Here is a 15534-nt window from a genome sequence, read left to right as displayed (position 1 = left end):
AAGATGAAAATACACCCACACGCGGAAATCCAGGAGCTGGTGATGGACAGGGAAGCCTGGCAAGACACAGTCCGTGGGGTTGCAGTCAGACATGTCTGAGCGGCTAAGTAGCAACAACAGACCCTGGTATGTGAGGCAACTGGTCCACGACACTTTCATGAAAAACTTAAATTTTTAATGAAAATTTTTAATTTTTAATGAAAAATATTTCATTGGAGAAGTTTCACTCCAGGAGACTAACAATCTCTAGAGAGAGAAGACAGTGCGAATGCTCTATGGTTCCTGCCATCCGCTTCTCTGCCCGGCTCCACCCCGCCTGCAGCAGTGCTGTGACCCGCAGTGAGGGCAGCGGCCACAACACAGGCGGGCCTGGCGGCGAGGCTGGAGGAGGAGGGGGCACCGAGGAAAGCGTCCACAAGACCGCCCACAGGGCCCTCTGATAGGAGAAGCACTCTCCCTGACCGTGTCTGGTCCCACACGGACTCACTCACTTCCCAGAACGCTCCCGAGGCCCCGCACACTCAGAGGACCTGCTCTACTTACGAGGGCTTCTTCACCAGCAAGAGCCGCAGTATGGACTTCAGCCGGGCGGCACAGGGGAGCACCCCTTCATCGGTCTCCGCACTCTCTCTGCTGAGGTGAAGGATGCAGCTCCCCAGAGGGTCTTCAGTGTCGGCATAGCCCTAACGGATTTCATCAAGAGGCAAGTTACGATTTGACTGTATGCATAACATGCCGCTTCATTCTTTACCTTGAAAATAAGAAACTGTGTTGACCTGTCAGGCAACTCACAAATTTCCTTCAACTCAGCTGAATAAGGACTTTTCAAAATAACCAACATGAGGTAAGAAGCCTACATCCAACTGTATTTAAAAAATAATACTGGATAACTTCAGCAAAATGTGCCAACCCTCCTGACACGCGCTCATTTTTCTCCAGGAGTCTAGCTGTGAGGCTGCCCTGGATGGGGCCCCTACAGATCTTCAGAGCTGCCCCCTGCACCCCCCACCCCACGCACACAGCGGGAGCGCCGGCAGGGGCGAGCGGTCTTGCAGTGGCCAGGGCCCAGCTCTGTCTTCTGAAGCACTGCTCCTGTGCGGGTGGGCCTTTCCCATCTTCCCCACCTTCTCATCCAAGGGAGGGGGTCCTGCACGCCGCTCACTCCTTTAACTGAGCCCAGAAGGGCTGCTAGCAAAGCTGGGTCTCTGAGAGCTCAGCAATCAACCTATCTTGCTAATCCATATATGAACAGGTAGAATCCACGAAGCCAGGGTCACTCTATGAAGTCTGCTTGAAAAGCACGGCTCGCTTTGCCTATAAGCCTTTGCATGAGGCTGAGCTCTATTTTCCACAGTCGGTGCTGAATGCCGGTGTCTCACTTCCTAACCTCCCACCCAGACACACAGCGCCCGCGGGCAGACCGCACAGCGGCCCAGCGTCTCTCCGTCTCCCCCCAGCGTGTGTTTCAATCCCGCTCGCTGCCCGGGAATGGCGCCCGGGCGGGTGAGCGCAGAGTACCTGCAGCACGGCGATGACGGGGCACAGGGCCTCGATGAACTTGCTCCAGGTCGGCGCCGTCACCCGCAGTCGGCCCTGCAGCAGGTGCAGCAGGATGGCCTTGGCCGCGGCGCTCACCTGCCCAACAACACGGATAGCAGTCCAGGGAGGTGGCCGCCACGTCATCTCACGTACCTGTGACACTCCACGCGAGGTCTGGGAAGCTGCTACAGCCAGCACCTCTTCCTTCAGAGGTCCTATTTCCACAGCATCGTCTTACATTCTGTTCTCAACCAGTCTTTCCCCCTTTAATGGTTTCCCTCTTCATCTTTAAAGTGCACTTTTCCATTGAATAAAAATGTTCCTTATGGAAATACTCTTACTATAACTACTACATCATCCCTATACCTTACATGAAAAACTTACAGTTTGATCTGAGTTCTCTGAGAACAAGGATATCCTGTATTTTGAGTCTCATTTTCTTTATTAACATTTTTAAACAACAATTTAACTGAACCCACACATCAAAGACAAGTTTCTTTTTACTTTCTCATCCTACTGTCTTATACTGTACTATAATGTTACATTATAAAATTACCTTGATTTAGCTGAATAGCTACAGAATTAGTCTTTTGTACTGACACTTCCTCTTTGTTAAGAGGAAGGTTAAAAGGAAGAGGTTAAGAGGAAGGTTGCCATACCTCATTTTTGGGCTCTTGAATGCCAAATGCAGAGATTTCATACAGAACTTTTGGGTGAAGTAGAAAATGAATTCCATTACAAAGGGAAGACACAGGTTTACTGATATTGTGGATGCCTAAACATTCCTGCAAAATAATACAAAAAGTTTTTAAAAATCAGTGACACTGATTTTTCCAAAGGATTCCTCTTTCTTCTCTTTATAATTCAAATCCAATTTTAGAACTTAAGTCGTTAAAACTTTTCTTTTAACTGGTAGGAGATAAAGATTCTCTTGACAAGTTTTGAGTCTGCATGACATACCTATTACAAAGTTATACTGCAACAAAACTGAAGAACACCAGAGATAAGGAAAAGATCTTAAAAGCAAGTACAAAAAAACTGTAATTTAACTGACAGCACACTTCTCAACAATGAGAGAGCCTAATAAGAGCAAAGCAGCATTGGAAAAGCACTAAGAAAAAACAGCAGTCAATCTACAATTCTATAATCAGCTAATCAATCATTCAGGAGTAAGGTGAAAGCAAGACATTTCCAAACATGCACTATCAGTTACAGACTGTCATTGAAAATGCTGAAAAACTTAATTCCAGTAAAAAGTAGACCAAACCTAAATACTTAACAATAAATAGAAGAAAATACATTCAAAGTAAAGAGCAGTTAAGATGAATGAACTAGGTAGATTAAATGAAAAGAACAGGCCATAAAAACATGTGTATAGCATGAAATTATATACTTTAAAAAGGCAGAAACAATAATATATATGATTTATAAATCATATATGTAAAATATGTACGTAAAGCACATGGATGGGAAGGATAAACACCAATTTTTAAAAATGGTTATATTGGTGGCAGGAGAAAGGAAAGAAGCCTCAGTTGTAACTAATATTTTTATTTCTCTGAATAAAAAATGATCATAAGTAAAAATGGCAAAATGTAAACATTATACCTAGATAGTACTTATACAAGTATTGAATACAAGAAGACATTTTCAAGAATACATGGGAACATATATTTTTTTTATATTGTCCTAAATAGTGTTCTTTTCAATATCAAAATAGTTAACATTTATATACTACTCTATCCTAAAATATTTTATAATTTAAAAACATAGGAAATATTTGTTTTGAAAGAAAAAAAAGAAAAAATATTACTAAGAAAACAGATCTGAAACTATAAAACTTAAGCTGTTATAACCTAAAACTTTTCCTGCACATAGAAATCACTTTGAATACCTGATAGAAGTCAACTTTCCCTCACAATTTTTCCATCATTAAATAACAACATAAATGTAATTCTTAATAAAACTTCTAATAAAGCAATTCGGATGCTAGACTTAAGAAGTTAGCAGTTACAGAATTTAATAGTATAAATTTTTTAGAGTTGACTAATAATTTTGGGGGCTTCCCAGGAGGCGCTAGTGGTAAAGAACCCGCCTGCCAATGCAGGAGACTTAAGAGACATGGGTTCAATCCTTGGGTCAGGAAGATCCCCTAAAGAAGGGCACAGTAATCCACTCCAGTATTCTTGCCTGGAGAACCCCAAGGACAGAGGAGCCTGGCAGGCTACGGTCCATAGGGTCGCAGAGAGTCAGACACGACTGAAGTAACTTAGCACACGCACACACACACATAGCGTAATATAAATTTTTTATATTTATATAATAATATAAATTTTTTAGAGGTGAATAATTACCATCTAATTGTATGGTAATAATTCTTAGTTTTAGTGTTATAATAAGAGAATCCACTGTTAATGCTTCCCCCCCAACAAAAAAAGACAAAACCAAAACAACCTACCTTAACAATTTCCAGACAGCAGTGGTAGGTTTCAACTTTCACTTGTAGCAAAGGGTGAGACAACATCCGCAGAAACACCCTCTGACTTTCTCCTTGTAGTAAAGGACTGGCCTGCGCGGACTTCCAGCTGGTAGGAAGGTAAACATCCAAGACGTCTAAGGCAAGTCAGTTACCAAACATGACACTGAAGAGCACAGTGAATGGGATTTCTTCCCATTCCAATTCCTCCACCTGGAGTCTTATTCAACCAACCTAGAATTAATATTGAGCCAAGTAGCCTTAAAACAAGTCGGGCTTCCCAGGTGGTTCAGTGGTAGAAGAATCCACCTGCCAATGCAGGAGACATGGGAGGTGAGAGTTCAATCCCTGGGTTGGGAAGATCCCCTGGAGAAGGAAATGGCAACCCACTCCAGTATTCTTGCCTGGGAAATCCTATGCACAGAGGAGCCTGGTGGGCTACAGTGCGTGCGGGTAGCAAAGAGTCAGACATACCTAAAGCAACTTAGCACATGACTAGCTTTAAGAAAGAGAATATTCTCTTAAAGAGTACAAAAAAAAATGTCTTTAGAAAACTATATTTAGAATGTAAAATGGTACAGCCATTATGGAAAACAGTACGGAAGTTCCTCAAAAAGCTAAAAATAAGAACTACTGTATGAGCCGACAGTCCCACTGTTAAGTATGTAACCAAAGGAAATGAAATTGGTTTCTCAAACAGCTATCTGCAGTCCCATGCTCACTCTAGAATTATTCACAACAGCCAATACATGAAAACAATCAATGTTTAAATATATACAATGGAATATTGTTGTTGTTTAGTCTCTAAGTCACGTCCAGCTCTTTGCAACCCCATGGACTGTAGCCCGCCAGGCTCCTCTGTCAATGGGGTCTCTAGGCAAGGATAATGGAGTGGGTTGACATTTCCTTCTCCAAGGGGCCTTCCTGACCCAGGGATTGAAACTGTGTCTCCTGCACTGGCGAGTGGATTCTTTACCACTGAGCCACCAGGGAAGCCCCATAATGGAATACCATTCAGCCTGAAAAAGGAAGGAAATCCTATCATTTGTGACAATACAGATGAAGCTGAAGGACACGCTAAGTGGCATGGGCCAAGATACAGAAAAACAAATACTGCACGATCTGACCTGTGGAATCTACAAAAGTCAATTCATAGGAGCAGAATGTAGAACTAGCGGTTGCCAGGGACTGGGGGAAATGCAGAGATGTGGGTCAAAGGACACAAGGTTTCAGTTACACAGGGCAGGTAAGTTCTGGGGACCGTAATAAAGCTGTCTTGTACACTTGATATGTATTAAGAGTCAATCTTCAGTGTAGTTCTCACCAGGTAATTAGGTGAGGTGATTAACTTGACAAAGCAGGAGAGAGATAGAAAAATAGATTCCATATTTAATGGATATTTATCACCATGGAATTTACTCTATCCAAAAGCAATGAAAATACCAGGTTTTAAAGCAAACTCTGTGTAATTAGCCTCCAACTAATAAAAATAAATGGAAAAAATAAACAAATAAAGCAAACTCTGCTACAATGACCCCAAAATAAGTTAATCAATGCATTATGCTTTCCAAAAATCTATATAAAAGATAGGAATAATGAAATTTACATTTAAAAAACCCTCAATTTGAGTTATTAATTACAATGTTAAAAGATAAATTAACAAATTTAAACACTTATTTGGAAAGACATCAAAAAGTATAAAAATCTAAGGATAATTCATGTTGATTATAAGCACGACATTTCTAGTTTACTCCTGAAGAAAACATTTAACTGTCCTAATGCAGCTATACACCCAGTTTAAAAATCAGAACATATAAAAGCAATTTAAACTAAAAAATAACAAGACTGAAAGCCAGTTTCATTTTCATTGTCCCTAAACTTACACACACACACATAAAACCTATAATAATATAACCATATTAAGAAAAAAATTACATTTTTGAACAAATGTAGATGATTTCCTTTATTAGGGGGAAATGCTGATGGTAGGAAAAGCTACGTAAGGCTTGATCTGCCAGCTCCACTAATTCTAAGAGATTCTTCTCTCCCTAAAAAAGAAGCAGAATGCAACAGTAAATGTCAAGGTCATATATAGTAAGATTCTCAACAGCTATGAAAGCAGCTTCAAGAAATTAGATCATCCAGAGGCCCTGACACCGTTCACATTTGCTTAAGTCAACCATCTCCACAAGCAGACCGAAAAGGTCAGCCTCAGAGGAAAAATGAGGGGAAAATGCCCAACTCAACACCACCTGAGACTTCATACTATTTACCTCTGAGTGGCATGTTCTTTGACGGCTCTTTGACTGTGTCCTTGTCTCCCTATTAACTGCAGCTCAAGGCAGGACCCATGTATTTTAAGATCCACCTCCCCCTTCTAACATCCTGACAGGTTCGAGGAAAACAGGGGACGATCAATACATGTATGATTGACTGGCCATGCAAAATGCCACAGGAATAATTCAACTAAACAGCAATTCAAAATTCTGTCATGGAGGAAACAAGATACAGTGACATAAAGATGAAAGGCAAAGAAAACAAAAATAAACAATAATTGGTAAATAAGGAAAATTTAAAATATGAGGTTCGCAAAAAGTCCACTGTGGGGCCAAAAGGAGTAAGAATTTTGCTCCTAATATTTCAAAATCTTCAGGACCCATTTTGGTATTTCAGACAGTAAACAACTATTGTAAGCAATGTCTATTTTAAGGCTCATTAATACTTTCATTTAGAAAGTGCTATTTATGTTATTTAGATAACATACTAAATAATATCCTAAAAGGGATAAATAACAAATACATAATTACTACTATAAAAGGGTACTGAAAGTAGACCTTCTACCTTACAATGCTGTTCATGATTTTATTTAATCTTTATGTAAATAAATAAAGGTCTATAAAATATTAAGGGGAAAATATGTCTACAAATAAGCACTAAATTTGCCCTTATAATTCTGTTTATGTCACCTGTCACACTGTTCAGACACAGTAAACCACTTCAAAGAGGAACTCAATCTAATAAAGATATTGATAATAATTGTTTTAAAAAAATACCACTGGTCTCATGAAAATACACCATTCATTAATCCAAATCTTCATTTTATTTTATATAAATCATATCCTTAATCTTATATTTGGGCCACTGAGTAATAATGAATCCTACCCCAAAGAATTCAGTTGTTAAATGTCCATCAGTTTGAAAACTATAGGTTAAATTTTCTAAACATTTTATCAAAGGAATTTTAAAGAGACGTTAACAAAACCTTTTACCTCCTTCCCAACATCAGACAGGAAGTTACAGGTACACTCAATTGAATAAGCGGCCTCTGCAGTTCGTTTATAAATACTGTAGTTTTCAGAATTCAGCTGTTCCAAATAGGCCACAACAGCTTCGTGAATATTTGGATATTCCAAAGAAACAGGCATGTCCAAAGAAATAAAAAATAATGCTGCTGACATAGGCTCCGGTAAAAAGTGGCTTGCCTTGATAAATTAAGAAAAAAAAATTTAACCATTGTTAGATAAATATAGTAAACTATAATCTTAACGCAGTTCAACTCTTTTTAGTAATATTATATCACAAAGTCCGTGTTTTTCCAAAGAAAATTCTATCCCCCAAGACTTGATTTACTTCTACACTTTTATTCAATGCAATTTTTTCTAAGCCCAAAATATCCCAAGTCCAAATTTCAACTCCTTTCCAAAACCTGAGGTCCGGGATACCTCCCCTTCCCCACAGCAGCCCTTGGCATCGCTCTCCACAGAGCCCACACCTAGTCCATGCCACTGCAGCTGGAGAGGACACACCAGGCCTCTCTAAGCATCCCGTGCAGGCGCACACAGATGGTCAGGAAAAAATGCAGTAAGCCCAAGGACACAGCCCAGGCCTCATTAACTACACACTGAATCGAATAACACTAAATCAAGGAGAACTATACACTGATTTGAACAGAAATTAATTTCCATTTGGTTTTGTGTTTTAGAAGGGAAAGGAAAAATTCAACATAATATTTATTTATTTATTTAACATAATATTTAAAACAATTCTAGAACACTCACAAAAATTGACATTTAATTAGTATAAAATCAAGGGGCCCATTTTATAACTTAATTGATTTAAAACTAAGAAAACCCTCTTAGATTTTTTTCTTTTAAGTGATTTTAGCTTTGTGATAGGATTCTATGCATCAACTGAGAAAATGAAAGAACTGAAAATTCAACATTAAGAGAAAATCATTTGAGAAGAGCTCAGTACTATGCTGCCTTTATTTTTGTAGGTTTGGTCATAATATTTTCATGGATAACCTATTTTAAGGATAAGCATTAACTGCCAGAAGGCCTAAGAGCTAAATCAGCTAAACAATGCTTTTACATGAAATAAAGTTGCCAAATGAAAGTCAAAAAGTAAAGGAATCAAAATTTTATGTTACTAAGCATGGGAAAAAAAAACCCAAAAACTATTAAGACAGCAGCTATTATAAAGTGAAGAGAAATTTCTCTTGTTCTATGAAGAACACTCCTAATGGAAAAGAGAGAGAAACTAAATGACCTCATGACTAATTATTCGATCCCTTGGCTAACGCTCACTGAGCCCCCACTGTGTGCGGGTACCATTTCAGTTCCTAGGGACACAGTGGGAAGAGACACAGAACCTCTGCCCTCATGAAGTTAACAGTCCAGGGGAGAAAGCAAAGAGTAAGCCACACTTGTCAGGTGCGGCTAGGAGTGCTGAGAAAACTCTAAGAACAGGAAACAGGAAGGATGGACAGGGGCTGAGAAGTGACAGGCGGGGGCGCAGAGGAAGGCCTCTGACAAGGCAACATCGAAGTGGAGACCTGGGAGTCAGGAGTCACGTGGATGTCTGAGGGAAAAGCAGTCACAGCCGAGGGAGCAGCAAGCACAAAGGCTCAGATGTGGAGCATCTTTGGCAGCAAGGAGGCCAGCGGAGCTAGCGTGGGGTGATGGCCTCCGGGGGCAGTAGAGCCAGATCAGGGAAGGCTGCAGGTCATCAAAAGGACTTGTCCTCTGAGCGGGTACTGGAAGGTTTCGGGCCAATATTAGGATCAGTCGAAACAGAACAGGTGGAAAAGGGCAATGGTGGAAGCTGAGAGACCAAGGAGGAGGTCACTGTAACAACCCAGGCAAGAGGGGATGGCAGCTTCAACTCAGGCAATAGCAGTGGGAGTGATGAGAAGTACTCAGGTTCTGGACCCATGTTAAAAGAAGAAAGACACTTTGTCCAGGGATTGGACCTAAGTGTATCAGAGACAGGAATCAAGGATGCCTGTAAGGTTTTCTCATGATCAACTACCAACTAGAATGAAAGTGTCATTTACTGAGATGGGAAGACCAGAGGAAGAACACGCTTGGGAGGGAAGCGAAGAACTAGGCTTGGGACCTGTTAAGCTGGAGATACAAACTGTCAAGTGAAGCAGGCAAAAAGATATAGGATATACATAGAAGTTTGGGGTTCACACGACACATGTGGTCTGGAAATATAAGTTTGGGAGGTGTCCCCAAATAAATGGTATTTAAAAACTTAAAATGGGATGACATTTCATGAGGGGCATGGCCAGTGTTGGGGTTCTCCCCCTTTAAGAGGTTAGGAAGACAGAGAGGAATTAGCAAAAAAGACTGAGTGAGTTGGGCACTGCGCTGAGATAGTAAATCCTAGTGGATCAACTCCAAAGATGCTATGTTCTAGTTTAAAAGAGCTTTCTCTGACTTTAGGCAGAAAAAAATAGCTGACGTGAGGATTAAACAAGTAGAGTATGTGGTATATCCCACTCAATAAGTATTAATTTCCTCTCTTTCCTCTTCTCACCCATGACTCAAGAATTCTGACATTTTCATTCTGCATACCTACATCTGAAATTCATCTCAGGAACTCAGAGCACCAAGGTAAGGGCATACATTTAATCCTCACGAGGGCCAGAGGACCCGTCATAGTTTACACCCCAGACTGAAGATGGTAGTCCTCCAGGCATTAGTCACATGTCAGTGAGGTGGGACTAAAAATGAAGATATTTCAGTGGAATGCTATTACCACCATTAGGTAAAAAAGAGTCAACATCATTTGTTCCAGCAATTTGATTTACCCAAGCAGAGCATTTTTCGTAAGATTACCAATGCCTCCTTTTAACCTATATGCGGATATTCTCCAAATTCATCTAAAAATCAGCAATTACCAACTTCAAAAAAGGTCTTCCAGGGCATTCCGTCAAAATTTTCAAATTCAGAAATGCTTACATAGAGTCATACTATCGTTTTCCAACTTCCAATTACATATTTGGTAAGTGGCAACTCAAATATTTAAAAGCTACTTTCAGTGTAGAAAGTTTCAGAGTTCAGATTCAAGTTCAATTTCTGGTGGGCTAGCAACAGGCAGAGCGCAGCAAAACCTTGTATTAATATCAACTAAAGGACAAATTTAATAGCAATGGAAGAAGAGCATTTTTGTTTACATTTCACTTTAAAGTTCTCAATCAAAGCAATTGCAACCATCTATCAGTCGATACTTTTACTACAATCTCTTCATTGACCCGTTTACTGCTCTAATGAAGCTCCAAGTTATATATTTAAAAGAGCTGCCAAAAACTGCAAATATTGATTTGCCCTCAGAAACAAGAAAAGTAAGTATCTTAAGAAAAAAAAGTCATGGAGAGTTGGCTTTACATTATTCTATTCAAACAAAATAAATTACTGATTTCTATTTTAATTGATTCCTGCCCAAATAAGCATACAGATGAAAAACATTTATAATCAAAAAAGCAAAAATTAAGCTCTATGGTACAACAAGTAACTTTTCCAACAATATTCAACATATAGAATGCTGAGTCTGGTAATACTTAACAAGTTATTGTAGCACTACTAAGTTTTCAGTTATATGATGATATTATTTAAAGTGAGACACCTATATTTTTTATGACTAAAATCCTTCAAATTATGCTTATGCCTTGGAATTTATTAAATTAAAAGATGCTTGCTCCTTGAAAGAAAAGTTATGACAAACCTAGACAGTGTATTAAAAAGCAGAGACATCACTTCGCCGACAAAGGTACATACAGTCAAAGCTATGACTTTTCCAGTAGTAATGTACAGATGCGAATGTTGACCATAAAGAAGGCTGAGTGCTGAAGAATTGATGCTTTCGAACTGTGGTGTTGGAAAAGACTCTTGAGAGTCCCTTGGACGTCAAGGAGATCAAACCAGCCCATCCTAAAGGAGATCAGTCCTGAGTATTCATTGGAAGGACTGATGCTGAAGCTCCAATACTTTGGCCACCTGATGCAAAGAACCTGACTCACTAGAAAAGACTCTGATCCTGGGAAAGATTGAGGACAGGAGGAGAAGTGGGTAACAAGAGGATGAGATGGCTGAAAGGCATCACTGACTCAATGGACATGAGTTTGAGCAAACTCCAGAAAATAGTGAAGGACAGGGAAGGCTGGCGTGCTGGAGTCCATGGGATCACAAAGAGTCAGATATGACTGAGTGACTAAACAACAACAAATGCCTTGAAAAATTCTCACTTTAACAGAGTGTTAGGCTTTTCAGAAATATAATGACTAATGAATAAAAGTTAAAAATTAAAATCAACAGAAATGATGTTAACTTTTCTCTAAAGCAAAATACTATATTTAAATTTTAATGTTTTATTTTGATTTTCCCAGATGACCTGGTAATATATTACATATATTGTATATGTGTTATTAAATGGAGTTTAGATAACGTGCTCTGCAGATTCCAGGAAACAAAAGGGAAAGTACCTATAACAAAGGACAATAAAAGATATAAGAAACAGTTCTTTAGCTACAATAATTTCTCCCATACCTTCAGTTAAGCATGATGCCACACCCTTCTTTTTGCAGTAAGTCCACTGTACAACATTTGCATATGAGTCATTTGAGATATTTTTACTACTAACATTCAAATGCAGAGATATATCCTCCAATTAAAAGTACAGTCAACAAGGGGATTTAAAAGAAATAGTCACACTGATTAAAATCACCTTTAACATGGCGGGGGGCAGGAGAGATAAACAGGAGGGGGCGGTGGAATGCTGGCCATGTTCTACCTCATGTTTTTGGGAGGGGTCACTTTTTAAACAGAGATAGTTACTTAGAATGAAGGCAGAAGGAGCAGGGGGCAGCAGAGGGTGAGATGACAGACAGCATCACCGACTCAGTGGACATGAATCTGCGTAAACTCTGGGAGACAGTGAAGGATGGGGAGCCTGGCGTGCTGCCGTCCATGAGGCTGCAGAGTCAGACACGACTTAGTCGCTTAGTAAGAATGCACTTTTCTAAACATGTGTCACAAGAATTTTTTAAAATCATCTTAAAAAAAAAAAGAACTTTACAAAATGAGTGCTTTTTTCTATCAACTGATTTGTCAAAACTAGTCAGATATGTTAAAACTAGCCATTTCTCAACTTCTACATTTCCAGTGTAATCTCTGCACACCGTGAAATGATCAGAAGGAGCTACAACAGGGGCCGTCACACCCGGCAAACCACAAGCAAGCCACACCGCGCGCCTCACCTTCTCCACAGGGAGGAGCGTCTGCAGGAGCCGGACCGCAAACAGCGAGACGCTGACAAAGGCCATCCTGTGGTGCACGACCAGCGCCTCCGGCTGCTCCAGACTCACGCTGCTCTTATGGTAGCACACGGTGTCTCCGAGGGACGCCAGCACCGTCAGCAGCTTCTCCTTCTGCAAACGTTTAAACACCAGTCAGGGACCACACTCAACTGTAGGGGCCAACATGCAAGTGTCATGGAGAAGGACGTAAAATTTTATCATCAAATAACACAAATGTATTCCTCTCGGTAAGAATAAACAATACATGATGAAATTCTTTTAATGGTAGGACAGAAAAATAAGCACACCTAAATTTTTTTTTAAGCTACAAGTTTTAAGAATTTAACATGATGAACTCTAATAATAAATAAAAGTAAACAAAATACAAAAACTTAAGGAACCACAAATTCCTCCTAGTTTCTAGTGCTTAACTGTTCCAATTTTGAACACAACATGCAACTTTCATCCAGTAGCTTACTGGACTTACTGTCTCCTGATCACAGCGGTAAGTATGTGGGGGAAAAGGCACTAGTTCAAGAGACATGATCTCTGCCCTCAAAGGGATCCCAAATTTACTTAAGACATGAAACAGGCAGAGCCAAATAATTAAAAACACAATGAAATATTAAACTATATAATCTCTCTTCAGGTAACAAGGCCGATTCAGAGCAAATGTTCCACCATCATAAATTTCTAGATAGCTTACAACTCAAATAGTAGTTGTATCTTTTAAACTGAAAGGTATGCATAAAGTATGAAGAGAAAGGTAAAATACATTAGACAAGACTGGCAAATCATAACACCATGTATCTATAAACATGCAGCTAAAAGGACAGCATCAGTAGACAGTGGAAGGAAAAAAACACTGCAGTTCTCATCTTAACTTTCCATGGGAAAGCTATGAAAACAAATGAAAAATTATTTAAATATAAAGTAAACCTGTTATATGGATCATTCGATAAATCTAAAATATGGCACCAATAAAACCTACCTACAAAACAGAAACAGACTCACAGACACACAGAGCAGACCTGCGGTCGTCACGGGGTCGCGAGGAAGGAAGGGGATGAAATGAGGGTCTGGGAGGTGCAGACTATGACATTGAGAATGTGTAAACAGCAAGGCCCTGATGCACAGCACAGGGGACCACACTGACTGTCCTGTGATAAGCCATGATGGAAAAGACTTGGAAAAAAAGGAAGAATATATGTGCATAACCGAGTTACTCTGCTTGTAGCACAGGTCGGAACAATAATGTAAATCAACTACACTTCAATTAAAAACATTAGTGTACTGAAATATGAATAAAATCTATAAAGTATAAATAATGAATAATTCAGAACAAAAGAATTAGATAGAAGTGATAATTGTCTATTGATGAAATGAGTAATAGAGTAATAAAGTAATAAAAAATGAGTAATAAAGACTCAACAGGAATGAGTCTTTGTGGTCTGAATAATATAAATACCAAGCAAAATCTGAAGTTGGATTTTAGGTTTTAACTCAATCTTTTTTCAACTTAATAAATTAAACAGATATAAACTTTGAACATTTCAAAGACTATACCTCCTCAAGTTTCCAAGGAACAATGACTAAAACTAACTCTTTTAATCACAAAAACAAAGTCAATGTATATTTAAGACTATGTTCTCTGAGCCCAAAGAAATAAAACTAAAAATAAAAAAATTTAAACCAAAACTAGGACCACCCTTACAAAATTAAAATAAAGAAACTTAATAGCCCTTATATTAAAAACCACTGGTCTAGAGAAAACAAGAAACACAGAGACAGCCTTATTACATAAAGAGGCAGCTCTTCCACACACTACTTTTCCATTAAAATAATACTTTTAAATACCTACAAACAACATATCTCTGTTATTCAAGACTAACTTTGACAATGTACAATTTAAATCAGTGAACATGTTTAAGTGCTCGGTATTGCAGGGCTTTCTGTAAAAATCTATTTATTTTGTGAAATTGTTTCAAATAACCTTAATAATTCTAATGATAAATCAACTTTTCAAAACAGCAAAAAAGGAAGTACTATCAGAATCAATCTTGCACCTTTCACTATTTCCAGCACTTCTTCCAAGCCAAGAAAGAGAAAGTGTTTTTGTTTTTAACATTTAAGAAAAGAAAGGATTTTAAAACAATACTATCTGGCCTGTAGTTTTAACTTGCTGCGTTAAAGATGTTTAAACAGCTATATGGTAGCAGATGTGGGCTGGGGAGACAGTTTTCAGAGGATATTTAAAGTTTTAACAAAATTATAGCATTAAAATATCAGATGAGTAAAATATTCTAAATATTCCCAATGAAACAAAATTTATGGTGCAAACACAACTTCTCTGCTATCTGCACAATATTAACAGGTTTTGGATGCTATAAAGCATCTGACACAGTGACTCCCCCAAATGCTTCCAGCCTCACACTCCCCCTCTCCCTCTCACCAGGCAGCCAATGACTGTCCCACCTGCAAGTCCCACCAGGCACTTGTGTCTAAAAGCAAGCTCACCAGCCTTCAGTGTGACAGCCGCACTCCTCAGCACCACGGCCTTCTGCAAGCAGACCCCGGCGGACCCCCCAGCCTCTCACCCAGCACACCCACCCCACCGTTTGTGTTCTGGTTATCTGCATTCCTCAAGAGCCCTACCCTTGGCCGCCAACCAGCACGCCTCACTCCTCCCCGTCACCAGGTTAAAAAAACCAACCTTTACTTTCTTCACCTAATCACATTCATAATTTCAACTCAGCTCATCCCATGATTTACAAAATCCCTCCCTGAGAGTGCCGGCTTGGGAGTGTTTTCAAAGGCACCTGAGAAGATGTTCAACATTCCTAGTCAGAGATGCAAGTCACAACAACAGTCAGGTATCACCTCACACCTATCAGAACGGCTACCAAGAAAAGGCCACAAACACAAATGTTGACAAGGG

The 15534-nt window shown here is 39.4% G+C and overlaps 1 protein-coding gene across 3 annotated transcripts in view; it reads right to left on the bottom strand.

The window, feature by feature from the left end:
* Positions 1–15534, bottom strand: part of RTTN (rotatin) — a 120389-nt gene that overhangs the window by 84946 nt on the left and 19909 nt on the right. For all 3 annotated transcript variants that reach the window (XM_065932312.1, XM_065932314.1, XM_065932313.1), the window contains exons 11-17: positions 12558–12728; positions 7285–7497; positions 5951–6063; positions 3998–4124; positions 2199–2324; positions 1519–1635; positions 544–683 (exon numbers count right to left, since the gene is read on the bottom strand). In XM_065932312.1, the coding sequence (XP_065788384.1) occupies positions 544–683; positions 1519–1635; positions 2199–2324; positions 3998–4124; positions 5951–6063; positions 7285–7497; positions 12558–12728 (1007 nt within the window). The remainder of the gene's footprint in view (positions 1–543; positions 684–1518; positions 1636–2198; positions 2325–3997; positions 4125–5950; positions 6064–7284; positions 7498–12557; positions 12729–15534) is intronic.

The sequence above is a fragment of the Muntiacus reevesi genome, chromosome 4 (assembly GCF_963930625.1).
Source record: "Muntiacus reevesi chromosome 4, mMunRee1.1, whole genome shotgun sequence".
Taxonomy (NCBI): domain Eukaryota; kingdom Metazoa; phylum Chordata; class Mammalia; order Artiodactyla; family Cervidae; genus Muntiacus; species Muntiacus reevesi.
This window is presented reverse-complemented; position numbering and strand designations above follow the sequence as displayed.